Source organism: Leptopilina boulardi, unplaced genomic scaffold, assembly GCF_019393585.1.
Source record: "Leptopilina boulardi isolate dan_hultmark-lab unplaced genomic scaffold, ZJU_Lbou_2.1 LbouV2_58, whole genome shotgun sequence".
Classification (NCBI taxonomy): domain Eukaryota; kingdom Metazoa; phylum Arthropoda; class Insecta; order Hymenoptera; family Figitidae; genus Leptopilina; species Leptopilina boulardi.
The window spans coordinates 1,605,613-1,619,484 of record NW_026138003.1 but is presented as its reverse complement, the minus strand read 5'-3'; the positions used below and the strand labels follow the sequence as shown (position 1 = coordinate 1,619,484).

Genomic DNA, 13,872 nt, shown 5'->3' with positions numbered 1-13,872 from the left:
AAAACCTCAAAAATGATTACAAATCGGCAGTCAGATTTTCAAAATTTTAAATGACGGATTGAAAATGGTGGACGCATTTTTAAAAATTTGTTTTTTCATATTACAAAATTTTTACTTAATCAAAAATTCATTTAACAGAATTTCTATTTGATCGAATTTTTATTTGACAAAACTTTCATTTGTTTGAATAAACATTCGGCAGAAAGTTTTGAGCGCGAATTTTAAAATTAACCAATCAGAAATTACCTAGAAAATTTTGATTGGTTAATTTTAAAATTTGCAACGAAACATTTTTTGCTGAATGTTTATTAAAACAAATGAAGGTTCTGTTAAATGAAAATTCAATTAAATAGAAATTCTGTTGAATAAATTTTTGTTGAAATAAAAATTCTGACAAATAAAAATTCTGTGAAGTAAATGTTTGATTATATAAAAATTCATTTAAATATAGAAAATCGGTTGTAAATTTATCGTAGTTTGAAAAATTTTCTGCAATAATCCATAAAAAAAAGTTATATATTACTAAAACCACATCAAGTAAAAGACAGCCAAATTTCAATTTCTTTTTTTCAATATTGAAGGAATAAACCTGTAAAAATTTTATAGCAAAATACATTCGAAACATTTTTTTTATAAATATGATTTTTTTCAAAATTTTTATTAATTTTTGGAATATGGATCATATTCTATACGCGAAGCAGACAACTCCGATTTTGGTTTGCTTTAAATATTATTTTTTAATATAAATCCATTAAACGAAGGAAAGTATATGTGAGAATTTTGTAGTTTAATGATGTTTTACGTCATATGGTATTAATTTTTAAGATTAAATTAATTTTCACTTTAAAAATAGAAATACTTCGACCATTTTTAAAATATTTTAAAATATCTTAAAAAATTTCTTTAATTGTGTACCTATAGATTATTTTTACCAAATTGTAGAATAGCATCTTTAATTGTTTTGGTTTGGTTCAAGCACGTAGAATGCCCCATATATTGTGTGTTACAAATAAATTTTTATTTAATGAGTATAGATTATACTTTTTTAGTGAAAATTTTAATAGGTATATATTTAAATTTATTTGAAAAAAAATCTTTCAAATTTATTGCTTTAATAAAAATCGATAAAGAAATATATGTGTATGATTATTGTTCAATTGCGGTAACTAGTATACCTGTACATATTTACACACAATGTAGGTATATATACATTATATCACAAACTGCATAATGATCTTCCGAAAACTCAATATTTCATGCATTGCCTAAAGTAGTTCGGCTTTTATATGACTAGGCAGGCATTCTATAGAATTGTTGAATTATTCAGACATATAATTCTTTGCTAAAAAAATTTATATATATATATATATATATATATATATAATATATATTTTTTTTATGTATACAAACTATTTTTATTCACTATGGCAACGAAAAAATTTGCAAACAAACTTTTTTTGATCCTACAGCAAATTTGTTCGCTGTCCCTATATTAGCTAACGAAATTTGATGTGACAGCAAATAGTTCGTTGCCTACTTTTTTTATGTGTGTATAATTTCAACAAAATAATTCACAGAAAACCGAAAAAGTTTAGAGAATTGTGAAAAATAATAATACTGACACTCAGGAAAAAATTGTTTCAAACATTTTGGTTGGATTTTAGTTGAATCAATGAAAAGTTTTTTTTGGGTCAATTAAATTCTTTCTTCCTGCGAAAAATTAATTAAAATAAATCAAACGTTTATTTAGATCAAATAAAAAATTTATTTGTATCAGTCAAATTTTGTTTGAATTAAAAAAAAATTGTGTTAATACAAAAAGATGGTATATTTGGTGCAAACAAAACTTTTCTTTGAGTGTATATATTATATTCTTGATAGCAAGTATTTTTTTTACACACAAATTGACAGAAAAAAATAAACTTGAAGTTAATTTGCGTTGCAGAGAAAATCAAAAGATAAAATTTATTTGAACAATTCACCTAGATTTGTAAAAATATAGAGGTCATCCATAAAAAGCATGATGTGATATATACTATTTAGGGGGTGTCAGCAAAATATTTCGCTCCATGTTATGCAATAATTAGGGCAGGGAGGTGTTGAATTTCCAAAAATATGTATCACATATATGAGGCATTTTACGTGTAATGTACTGAGTTAAAAAATTGATTTCTCGAAAAAAAGTGAAACTTGGAGAAATTGTTGTCCTACCTGATAGTAAAATATCCACAAAAAAATTTTTGACTTTTTTGAAATTTTGGGAGAGATAAAGGAGGGGGGGGTTAATTTTATCAGTTTTCCCTGACACCGCCTACTATTTGAATTTTTTCTGTCTATTAATGCAATAAAAAAAATTTTTTAACTCAGGACATTACACATAAAATGCCTCATATATGCTTTATATGTACAAAAAAAGTGAATAACTCATTTTCGATAATGAAAAAAAGAACTATATAACCGATTTTTAATTTTTACTTCGAAAGTAGACAAAAAAATTATATCTTTTGTTCTTCTTGTGTTAATTACTTTTTATACTTATACATTTTTTTCCATAATTTTCCTTTGTTAAATTTTTTGATCTTTGCAAAGAGATTATAAAATTAAATACAACTTCCAAACATTATTTTCAAAGCGACTGTATCTATCTCTTAAATGAATCTTTCTATTCAAGTACCTATATATATATATATATATATATATATATATATATATATATACTCTCGGGATAGGAAAGTTTCTTGTAATGAATTAAACTAAACTGTTTATTCGGAAGGTTTGTGTTATTTTTATTTTTTGCATCCGAAAAATCATTTAAAAATTTTATAATTTAAACAGTAATTCAATTTTTTTATTAAAAACAAATAACCATACACTAAAAAAAAAATTATTATTTAAAACAACCAAATAAAACCAAACTTTTGGTTGAATCAATAAAAAGTTTATTCAGTTCAATCAAATTCTTTCTTCCTTCGAAAAATTAATTAAAATAAACCAAACGTTTATTTAGATCAATTAAATATTTATTTTAATAAAACAAATTTTTTGTCAATCAAATAACCAATTAAACAAATAATCGCAAAAAAAATTGTGTTAATACAAAAAAGTAGTATATATTTGATTCAAACAAAACATGTCTGAGTGTACTCGGTTGAATGAACTGTGGTATATATGAACTATCCTAATATAAAACTTTTTTTATACCAATATTAAACAATTTTATTTGATTCATATATATTGTTGGGAAAAATATTTTTTTTAATTAATGATTTTCTTTGTATTTGCATAAAAAATAATTTAATAAAAAATATATTGTGGATTTAATTGAATCGTGAATTTCAAAAAGGGCTCAACTCAAAAAAGCGTAAGTATCATTATTGCATAACAATCGATAGTGAAAATGACTCTTACGGTTTTCAGAGTTGAGCCCTTTTCGAAATTCACGCGATTCAATTATACTTTTTTCCCATATTTTATCGAGTTAAAAAAAATTTTTTTTTTTTCGATTAACGAAAAATAATTATTGTCCATTTGAATAAAATAAAAAAAATACTAAGTCCTTGAAAAAGAAAGGGAAAATTCAAAATAATATTGTTCTGATGTATAGAGTGAATTTAGTATTGTGATCATTATCTTTGAAGTACATTTATCGATCCAGGCGAAATTGTAGCCCTTACAGCGGCAAAAGAGAAATCGATTTTATACGACACGCGATTAATGACGTTTGCCGAGTTATATATATATGCTGACAAAGTTGACTAAGGTCAATCCACTTTGATTAAAATAACAATTTTGTTTTTTTTTTTACTTTACCATTTAATATTTATAACTAATATTTATAATGTATTAATAAATTGTCCTTCCATAGTTTTCTAAGGATATATTTTTTGTTATATATATTATAGTAATATATTTTTTTTTCAAGTCAATTCAAACTGTTGTCTACTCGTGCGTGATTCTAAGTAGTACACATTCGCTTTAGTCAGACCAAGTAGAGAAAGCTATTTCGATACGCCCGCGTTGTGTTTGCAATTTTTTTTTTTTAACGGTGGACAGAAATTTTATTTTTATTGTAAAAGTAAAAAAAAATAATATAATTGTTACAATTTTTACACTTATTTAGTACAATTTATTTTTTTGAAACATATTTATAAATGTTATATTAGGTTTTGTTGGTTCAATTGTATCCAATATATGTACATAAAATTTTTTGTTCTTTTTATTATATTAAACTTGAATATATTGATTTTAAATGGTTCATCGGTTCTTTGAAATTCGTATTGTGTGTTATTAATTATAATGCAAAATTTTGTGCAAATAAAACTATAATAAGATTTCTTGTACGTTAAAAAAAAATTTTTTTTCTTTAATAGATTTCATTTTAATAGTGAAAAGTTTTGTTAGAACCAAATATACTATTTATTTGTGTTAACACAATTTTTTATTTTTTTTTTTTTTGTTATTTGATTGACAAAAAATTTGTTTAATTCAAATAAATATTTATTTGATATAACTAAACGTTTGGTTTATTTTAATTGATTTTTCGAACGAAGAAAGAATTTAATTGAGCCAAATAAAGTTTTGGTTGATTCAATCAAAATTTGTTTGTTTCAAACAAATTTTTTTTCCGAGAGTACATATATTTTTAATGTAAAACAATTTTCTTTCAAACCCAAAAAGTAAAGTTAATTATATACCTATAAAATAAATTAAGAATTTATAAATTATATTTATCGCAAATAACAAAGTGAATAAATAAATTTTTTTTGTATAATCAAATTCAAAAAATTATTTATCAAATTTTTTTATATGTCATAAATAAATATATGTAATGATAATTTATTAAAGTGATGAAATTTAAAATGAAGATAAAGTAAATACGCATAAATGAAAATTTCTATATACTGGTATATACGTGTTAGGAAAATGGCATTTCCTTGAAGATCTTTACGAGGATAGATTACTACTGCGGCGACGTTGAATTTCTCGTGGACAATATCGACATATAGTATATACTTTTAGAAGATTGAATTCTCCCGGCATTCCAAGGAAATGCAACTCTTTTACAGTATTTGTATTATATAGACGTGGTGTGATCTTTTTTTCCAGCTCGATTCATTCTTTTCGAAATTTCATGATCTCAGTAAATTTTTTTTTTTTTCTTTTTTTTGTAATCTACTGTTTGTTTTCCAGAAAATTTGTTCCGTGAAGATAATATGAATGTCCATTCATTCCAGGTAGAAAAAAAAATAAATTTGAAATTTAATTTAACTTAAATTAATTAATTGACTTTGATAAAAAAAAATAATTTAATTTAAAATAATAAAATTTTTTTTTGATGAATAAAATGAAAAAAAAACTATAATAGAAACGTTAACAGAAATGTAGGTGTAATTTAAACAGCTGCAAAAGTAGAAAAAAAAAGTTTTTTACATTAGTTTTTGATGAATTTAATGGAAATTCTTTTGACATTCTTTACGTAAGAAATATATTTTAATTTTCAAAGGATTCATATAAAAGAAGAAGAGTGTTAATTTTCACTAGATTGATGGGAGTCATGAACTTTTTATGACATAATATGTTTCATCATATAATAGAAACGAATATTTTTTCAAGTGTTGGAAAATTATTGAATATACCTACAAAAATTAAAATTAAAATTAAATACACAAAAAAAATTATAATCTCAAAATTACAAAAATATTCCGTTCAAAAATTAATTTTACATTTTATTTTTCAATATAAATGAATATTCATTTTAAAAAAAAAAGATTTTTTTCGGTATTTTTTTGGTATTTTTATACTACTGAATTTTTAATGTTATTTAAAACAATTTGAATAACAATATACTAAATAGAATAAAATCATTCATCGGCCCCCATCTTTTTAGAATTTTAGTTGAAATACATAAAAAAAAAAATATTTGTCTCAAGTAAATTTACGAAGAATCATGACACTCGATATGGGGATAGGCTATAGAAATCTTCCTAAAAATAGAAAATTGCTTTTATATGAGTGCTATAAAAAGAAGGGTTTTCCTTTCACAAGGAATGCGTTTATAGTCGTACACATAATCACGTGCGTTTTATAAAAAGTTCATATATAGATATATCTTTATTGCAGTAAAACGTTAATAGTATATTTTATAACGTTCATGATCAATAATTTAAAAAAAAAAATGATTTTTTTTTTATGAAATATTTTATAGTATATTTGTCTCATAGCTGAATAGTTGTTTATTTGTTTTAAATAAAAAATTTGATTATTATAAATAAAATTTTCGTTTGAAACAAATAAAAATTTATTCACCATTAAGACATATAAGCTTTAACCCTTAGACTGTAAGATGGTTATTATGGGTCACTCGTGTCCGCCGCTTTAAAAAGTGCTTTAAAAAATAGGACAAAATTCATAATGTTGCATTAACTATCCTGAACTAAGGACCAATCATTATATTGCTAAAATGTTCATTTGTTTAAATAATATATTTGTTTAAACAAACAAAAATACGAAAAAAATATTGTTTTTTTTCAAAAAATCATAACTTTTAATAAAATCAATATTTTTTAAAATTTCAAATAGGAGAGTAAAGCTTAAGAGTGATAGTTTAAGGGAAAGAATACTGAAAATCTTTATAAATAAGAGAAATGCTTAAGTTTTGAGCATGAAAATAATGTTTTTTCAATGTACGTAAAAGAGGTACAAATTACAATAAATAGATATTATATTATTTTTTAATCTTTATTAAGTTTAAAAATTACAATAAAAAGACATTGTATTATTTTTTAATTTTTATTAACGTTAAATTTTTTTTTTCTTAAAACGTCATTTTATAAAAAATAAATAAATAAAAATTATTTAAAAATAAACATCAGAACTAAAAAATAAATTATTTAACGAAAAAAAATCAAAATTTTAAAAAAATACTTTACTTAACATTTCACACTTTGGCACAGTTCACTGTAAACATGGGTCACTCGTGCACGTTTCAAAATACTAACTACTGTAACTACTGTTTATGCATTAAACCTTTGGCACTTATGGAACATATGTAACTCATTAGTATACAATTTTTTACAATATAGTTTGACCGACCCCCCTCCGAGATAACAAGAGGTGTCACTTTTTAAAAGGCACGAGTGACCCATGTTTACAGCTTAAGGGTTAATGCTTTTTTTTTTATTGATTTTAATAAATTTTTTAAAAACGTAATTTATTTTAATTTAATTAATATTAATAACTATAAATGTGATTCATTTAAAAATAAGTCGATGATAATTAACGATTTAGAAAAAAAATATATTTTTCTATATGTAAATTATTATAATTTTTTGTCTAAAAAATTTTTATAACGTTTTTCGATCAACAATTTTTCAAAGAAAATAATTTATAAGGCAAAAATTTTTATAATTTACCAAATAAAGAATATGATTTTTTTTCAATCGTTGACCATAAACTTTGTGAACTTCTCTAAAATTTCATAAATTAAGAAATTTGTAAATTGTTTTACCAGAAAACTCTTTAGAAAACATTGAACATATAGGAATGCATTTACAGGAAATGAAAAATATTTGTTTAAATAAAAAAGCAATCTATCATTCGTTCAATAGTTAAACACAAAAAAAAACGAAGAAAAACCATTTCGTTGAACCGGAAATTGACTTCTAGAATCCGTATATATATATATATATTTTCTACACTTATGAATGAAAAGCAAAAGTAAAGTTTTTGACAGATAAATATCTGTATTTATAAAAAAAAATTTAATATTTAAATAAAAATATGTAAAATATTATTTGTACATAAATATTTAAAATATTTCGAACACATGAATAAGTTCTAAAAATCAATCGTTAGAATTTTCTTTAAATAGAATTTCATAATACAATTTTCAGTGAGCCGAATTTTTATTTGTTCGAATTGTTATTTTGCAGAATTTCAATTATCATTGCATATAATTTTCTATTAGATTAAAGCAGAATTTCTAATTAATAGAATTTTCATTTGTCCGAAATCTTTCTGTCGATTGTTAATTTGGACAAATGAAAATTCTATTAAATAATTTTTCGGTTAAGTATAAATTCTGAGGTATGAAAAATCGGTTATATGGAAATTTTATAAAATAATAATTCCAGACAAATGGAAATTCATGTAAAAGAAAATTCTATGCAATCAAATTCTACCTAATAAAAATTCATTAAAATAACTATTAAGTTAAATGAAAATTCGAGAAAATAAAAATTCTGACAAATGAAAATTTAAACAAATAAAAATTCTGTAATATATAAAAAATCGGTTTAATGAAAATTCTGCAAAATAATAATTCGAACAAATAAAAAATTCTAATTAAAGAAAATTTTAACGATTGATTTTTTTTAGAACTTATTCATGCGTCTAAAATATTTTAGTTTAAAAGAAACACAGAGTGAAAAAATGTTAGAATTATTGTTCAAAAATTTTTATGCATTTAGCATTTATTCCATTCAGCTTTTTTAGATGGTGCTTAAATTCTAACAGCGAGCGCTGGTATTGTTTGGGATTGGTTTGAATATATCAGGAGGATTGGCCTGATATTCAGGTAGATTCGTAGTTTTCGCCTCTAATATATAATCCATGCTTTATTCATAACATCTGATGGTGTTCACGTGCTAAACGCAACAGATTTCTCTCCGTATACTATAATACTTGATTAGAATAATTAATTTGAATCATATGGTTATATATAGTGAACTACATTATGTAAAGAATCAATACGTTGTTAATTATAATTTTTAATTAAAATTATTTTCCGAAAAAAACTTTTATACAGGAGATATAATAGAAGCAAAAAAAAAAATGTTTAAATCTCGTTATAGAATGACATTATGTAATTTCGTGTAATTACTGTACTCACTCTTTGTACGGTCATTGATTTCTTTATAGTGACCCTACCATTACTCTTTTTATAGAAACGGTATCTAATATTTAATGAACCGGCGAGGACCGTTTTAGCTCGAGAAGTACAATAAAATAATGACGACACTGCTTGAATGTCTACGTTCAGCCAACCGCTTTAAATTTTTTATTTAAATTTGAAAATATATATGTGTAGTAATAGTAATAAATAAATAAACAAATATATTTATAAATTTCAATTAAAAAAATGTTGAGTATAAAATTCAAGTATACAAATAGTCCAACTCAATATTTTAACAATTTTTAGATAGAATAAAATTAAAATTAATTAATTAATTCTGATTAAATAAATAACTTAAATATTTTATAATCATTTTTTGATTAAAAAATTGATTTAAATTTTTTTGTTATAAAAAATTACAAATATAATGGAATTGAATTAACTTTTCATTTGATTGTCTGTACGATCCCTTCTTAACTAATAAATGGATAATGAAATTTTTATACGCTGAAAAAAATTTTAGATTATGTTTGTGAGTTTTGGAATGAAAATACACACGGAATATTAACTCTTAATACGCAGAAAAAAGATTTCTTTGATTCAAAGAAATCAATTTTTTTGACAAATTTTTCTTTAATACAAAGAAAATTTATTTGTTTCAAACAAATTATCTTCGTTTCAAAGAAATTTTTTATTTAATTCAAATAAATGTTTCTTTGATCCTATATCAATTATGAAAATTATATTCTAATTTTAATTTTCAGAAAAATTTTTGAGTTAAAATTGAATAATTTTAAATAGATTAAAATTTTTTTTAATTTGCTTTTATTGTAAATTATAACAATTGTTGAAAATAATTCAGAACTATATAAATATGTTATATAATTATAACAATTAATTATATAAGATAATTAAAACAATATTTGAACTCAAGTTCATTTTTCTTTTCATTTAATTATAAACTATATAGTAATAAAAAAAAGAAAAATGAATTGTTTTAAAGGTTCGCGAGAATGGTGGGTGGAGTGCCCAGCGGGTGGATAAGAAGAGTCCTCTTCTTTCTTGTTCTGATTACTGGGGTACTTCTCATCGCCATGTTTGCTAACTCACCACCTCTTTCTTCATTTCAACCTTTTACTGTTCGAAGGTAAGCAGAAAGCAGTTATATAATCATAATTCATTACCATTTCATCCCACGTCTATTGCAACTGACAACAATGTTGCATTGTTAATATTCAATTTATCCAGATGTATATAATAAAACACTATACATAGAAGTTTTTCCTTTTTACGTAAAAGACTGAATTTCATATTTTTAGTTTCATTTATGTTATATTTTTATCATTATATTTTTTCCAACTTTTATAAAATAACAATTTTTCCACAATTATTAAAACAAAATAATAAAAAATTTAACAAGTAGGTTAACATTTTTTTTTTATTTTCAATATTTTTTAATTAATTTTTATTTTTCAATATTTTTTAATAGCGCGGTGAAACTAGCGAGCCGCCAGCCGGCAGACAGCAGACAAAACCATAGGCGTCGACGCTACACTAAACGCCACCACTAGCAAATTGGGTAGCAACGTTTAAACAAAAATAAAAACAGTTCAAATGATTCACACATTACATTATGATACTACATGAACATATTTTAACATAAATATGATTAGTTAACAAACAATTTACACTTACATAATCAAACAATAATAATTAATGAAAAACTATTGTCTGCTAACAAACGGCTGGAGCTGCTGGCTATTAATTTTTCCAAAAAAAATTCTTACAAATAAAAAACTGAATTTTTAATTTTCTTGTTGGAAAATCTTCTGGGAATGTTTATTAACAAGTTTTATATTTGCAAGAATTTTTTTGGGAAAAATTAATAGCCAGCAGCCCCAGCCGCTTGTAGCAGACAGTCGTTTTTTTGGTTTTTTTCACTAAAACCGACTCAAAAAATTTAATTTTCAATGAATTTTTGATTTTCTTGTTGGAAAATCTTCTGGAAATGTTTATTAACAAGTTTTATATTTGCAAGAATTTTTTTGGGAAAAATTAATAGCCAGCAGCCCCAGCCGCTTGTAGCAGACAGTCGTTTTTTTGGTTTTTTTTCACTAAATTGACTAAAAAAATTTATTTATTAATGTATTTTTATTTTTCTTTTTGGAAAACCTTCTTAGAATGTTTATTAGCAGGTTTTTTATTTGTAAAAATTAATAGCCAGCAGCTCCAATTTGCTAGTGGTGGCGTTTAGTGTAGCGTCGACGCCTATGGTTTTGTCTGCTGTCTGCCGGCTGGCGGCTCGCTAGTTTCACCGCGCTTTTTTTAATTAATTTTTATTTTATTACCAGGGTGTCTACAAACCGGGAAATGAAATACCTAAAATAGTGAAATTAATAAAATTTTTATAAAATCGTGTTCTATGTGAAAAGACAACTGTATCAACGGTCGGTATGGCTAATGTGAAATGCATGAAAGAGATTGGTTGAAATGTTTTTAACTAGGAATGTTCTACTTCAAAGCCTACCGTTCCCTTACACAGCTGATTGTAAGCTTTAACTGGCTTTAACTAATTAACTATATTGTTAAAAATAAATCATTTTGCAATTTTTCATGAATACAAAATATAATTACAAATGAATTGCATAAAAATTGAATTGATTATTTAAAATTTATTATATAATAGGTATATGTTGTTCAAGTTGGAAATTATATTAGAAAGTAACTTATTATTTTCATTAATTAAAAAATTTGAAAATCAACTTAAATTTAATATTTTGAAATTAAGAAAGCAGGAGGCGCTAGTACATTAAAATTGAAGGTATTATTTGCTTTATAATATAATTATAGTAAGAAAAAACTTTATTATCTTAAACCGGGAATTCAAAGATCGATTTGTACACAACCTGATTACCCTTTTTTTCAGACACGATAACATATAATTGTATAATTTGTACACGAATATAATTTATTTATAAGTGAGAATACAAATAAAAAAAAAGATTTTTTCTGACATGTTAAACAAAAAAAAAAGTTTTAAACTGGATTTATTTTTAAGTTAATTTTCAGTTACATAACTAGGGGAAATAGAACCTAAAAGCAAATGTCAGTTATAGACTTTTTTACCCTGCAAAGTAATAGATTTTATGTTTTTAAAATTTTCGAGTAAAACTTGTAAAACACATACCCCTGCTGTGCAAAAGTAAAAAAGCCTATAACTGACATTTGCTTTTAGGTATTTACCGTAGTCGTGTAACCGAAAATCAACTTAAAAACAAATTTTTTGCTTTGCACGACAGTACTGTAAAAAAGTTGTTTTAAACTCATGCTAAAAAAAAGAGAGCAATATCTCATTAGCAACTCAACGTAAATGTTTTTTCATATACCTTACAGCAAATTTTTAATTATAATTTAAAAAAAAATAACGCAACCAAGATAAGCTAATACACTTTCATTAGCTTCTTTTTATTTATTTCAATGTTGAAACTCTTGCAATATTTTCACGTCGGTGCAATTCACAACGTTTATGATTAACGATTGAAATAAAAAAAAATTTGTCTTCACTAGAAAAATAATAATTAATTTTTTGCTTATAAATTTTTCTTCCAAAAATTGTTGATCAAGAAACATTGTAAAAAATTTTTTAGATAAAAAATTATAATAATTTGCATATAAAAATATTTTTTTCTTCTACATCGTTATAAACTTTACCGACGTATATTTTCTAAATAAATGTAACTATTTTTAATTGAAATATTCTGCAAAAGTCGTTTATGTTGGGTAAAATCGATCGAATAAGTTAGCTCCTCTTTCAAAAAGAAAGTTCGACATCGGCTTCGCCTCGGGCATCATTTCCCGCGGTGCGGGGATGTCGAAATTTTTGCCCGTGTAATGTATACTATTTTTCTTTATATCCGGTCGAAAGTACGCACAACAATTGACTAATTCAAAACATTTCAATTTCGTATTCCAATTGACAGGCGGCCATCATTACTTTTGCTTTTCGCTTCAACGCCTCTATCGGACACTCTCTAAGCTCTGACTTTTTCTCTGTCTCTCTCTTTTTTCGATGCCTGCCCCGACATTTGCTGCACGAGCAAAGCGAGTGCTGCTGGTCGGGGGCAGGCATCGAGACAATATGAGCCGCCGGAAAGTAAAAGGGCGCATAAAATTTGTACGGCCGTTCGAGTTGGCCCCTGACGCTTGAAAAATCGATTTAAAAAAAAAAATTTTTTTTTATTACTACATTACTGGAAATTTTATTCCGCATCTTTTTTCTTCTATGAAAAAAATCTCTATTTTTTTCGGTTTTTGAGTAAATCGAAAAAAACTGGATTTTTAAAAAACACAAATTTAATTAAATTTTTCACTTCAACTCGCTCTAAAAAACAAAGTTATAAATATTTTTTGACAAAATTTACAGAAATTATAGTTTAAACTATTCTTAAGACGACAAACTTTGTATGAATGTGATTTTTTTATTTCGAAAAAAGTTATGAATTTTTTTGTTTCACAGTGACAAATTTACGTTTCCAAATTTTCAAGGGCTTCGTTTATCTGAAAAATTTTCAGTCAGTGAAAACTTATCCCGAAAAAAATGTTCACTAGGGTCTTACAAACATTTTTGTAAAATATTTTTGCAATTGGAATAGCCGTTTACGAAATATTATTGAAAAACTATTTTTCGTCAAACGCGCGCGAGTAAACATAAACGACCTTGGCAGCCATCGCTGAGTACTAGCCGGCTCTACACAAACGGGAAGTTTTTGACTCGCGCGCTTTTGACGAAAAATAGTTTTTCAATAATATTTCGTAAACGGCTATTCCAATTGCAAAAATATTTTACAAAAATGTTTGTAAGACCCTAGTGAACATTTTTTTCGGGATAAGTTTTCACTGACTGAAAATTTTTCAGATAAACGAAGCCCTTGAAAATTTGGAAACGTAAATTTGTCACTGTGAAACAAAAAAATTCATAA

General features: G+C 24.5%; 1 protein-coding gene across 4 annotated transcripts in view; it reads left to right on the top strand.

Moving 5' to 3' along the window:
• Positions 1 to 13,872, top strand: part of LOC127290228 (probable beta-hexosaminidase fdl) — a 75,106-nt gene that overhangs the window by 42,178 nt on the left and 19,056 nt on the right. For all 4 annotated transcript variants that reach the window (XM_051318686.1, XM_051318684.1, XM_051318687.1 and 1 more), the window contains one exon: positions 9,897 to 10,040. In XM_051318686.1, coding sequence (XP_051174643.1) covers positions 9,907 to 10,040 — 134 coding nt within the window. In that variant the 5' untranslated portion in view covers positions 9,897 to 9,906. The remainder of the gene's footprint in view (positions 1 to 9,896; positions 10,041 to 13,872) is intronic.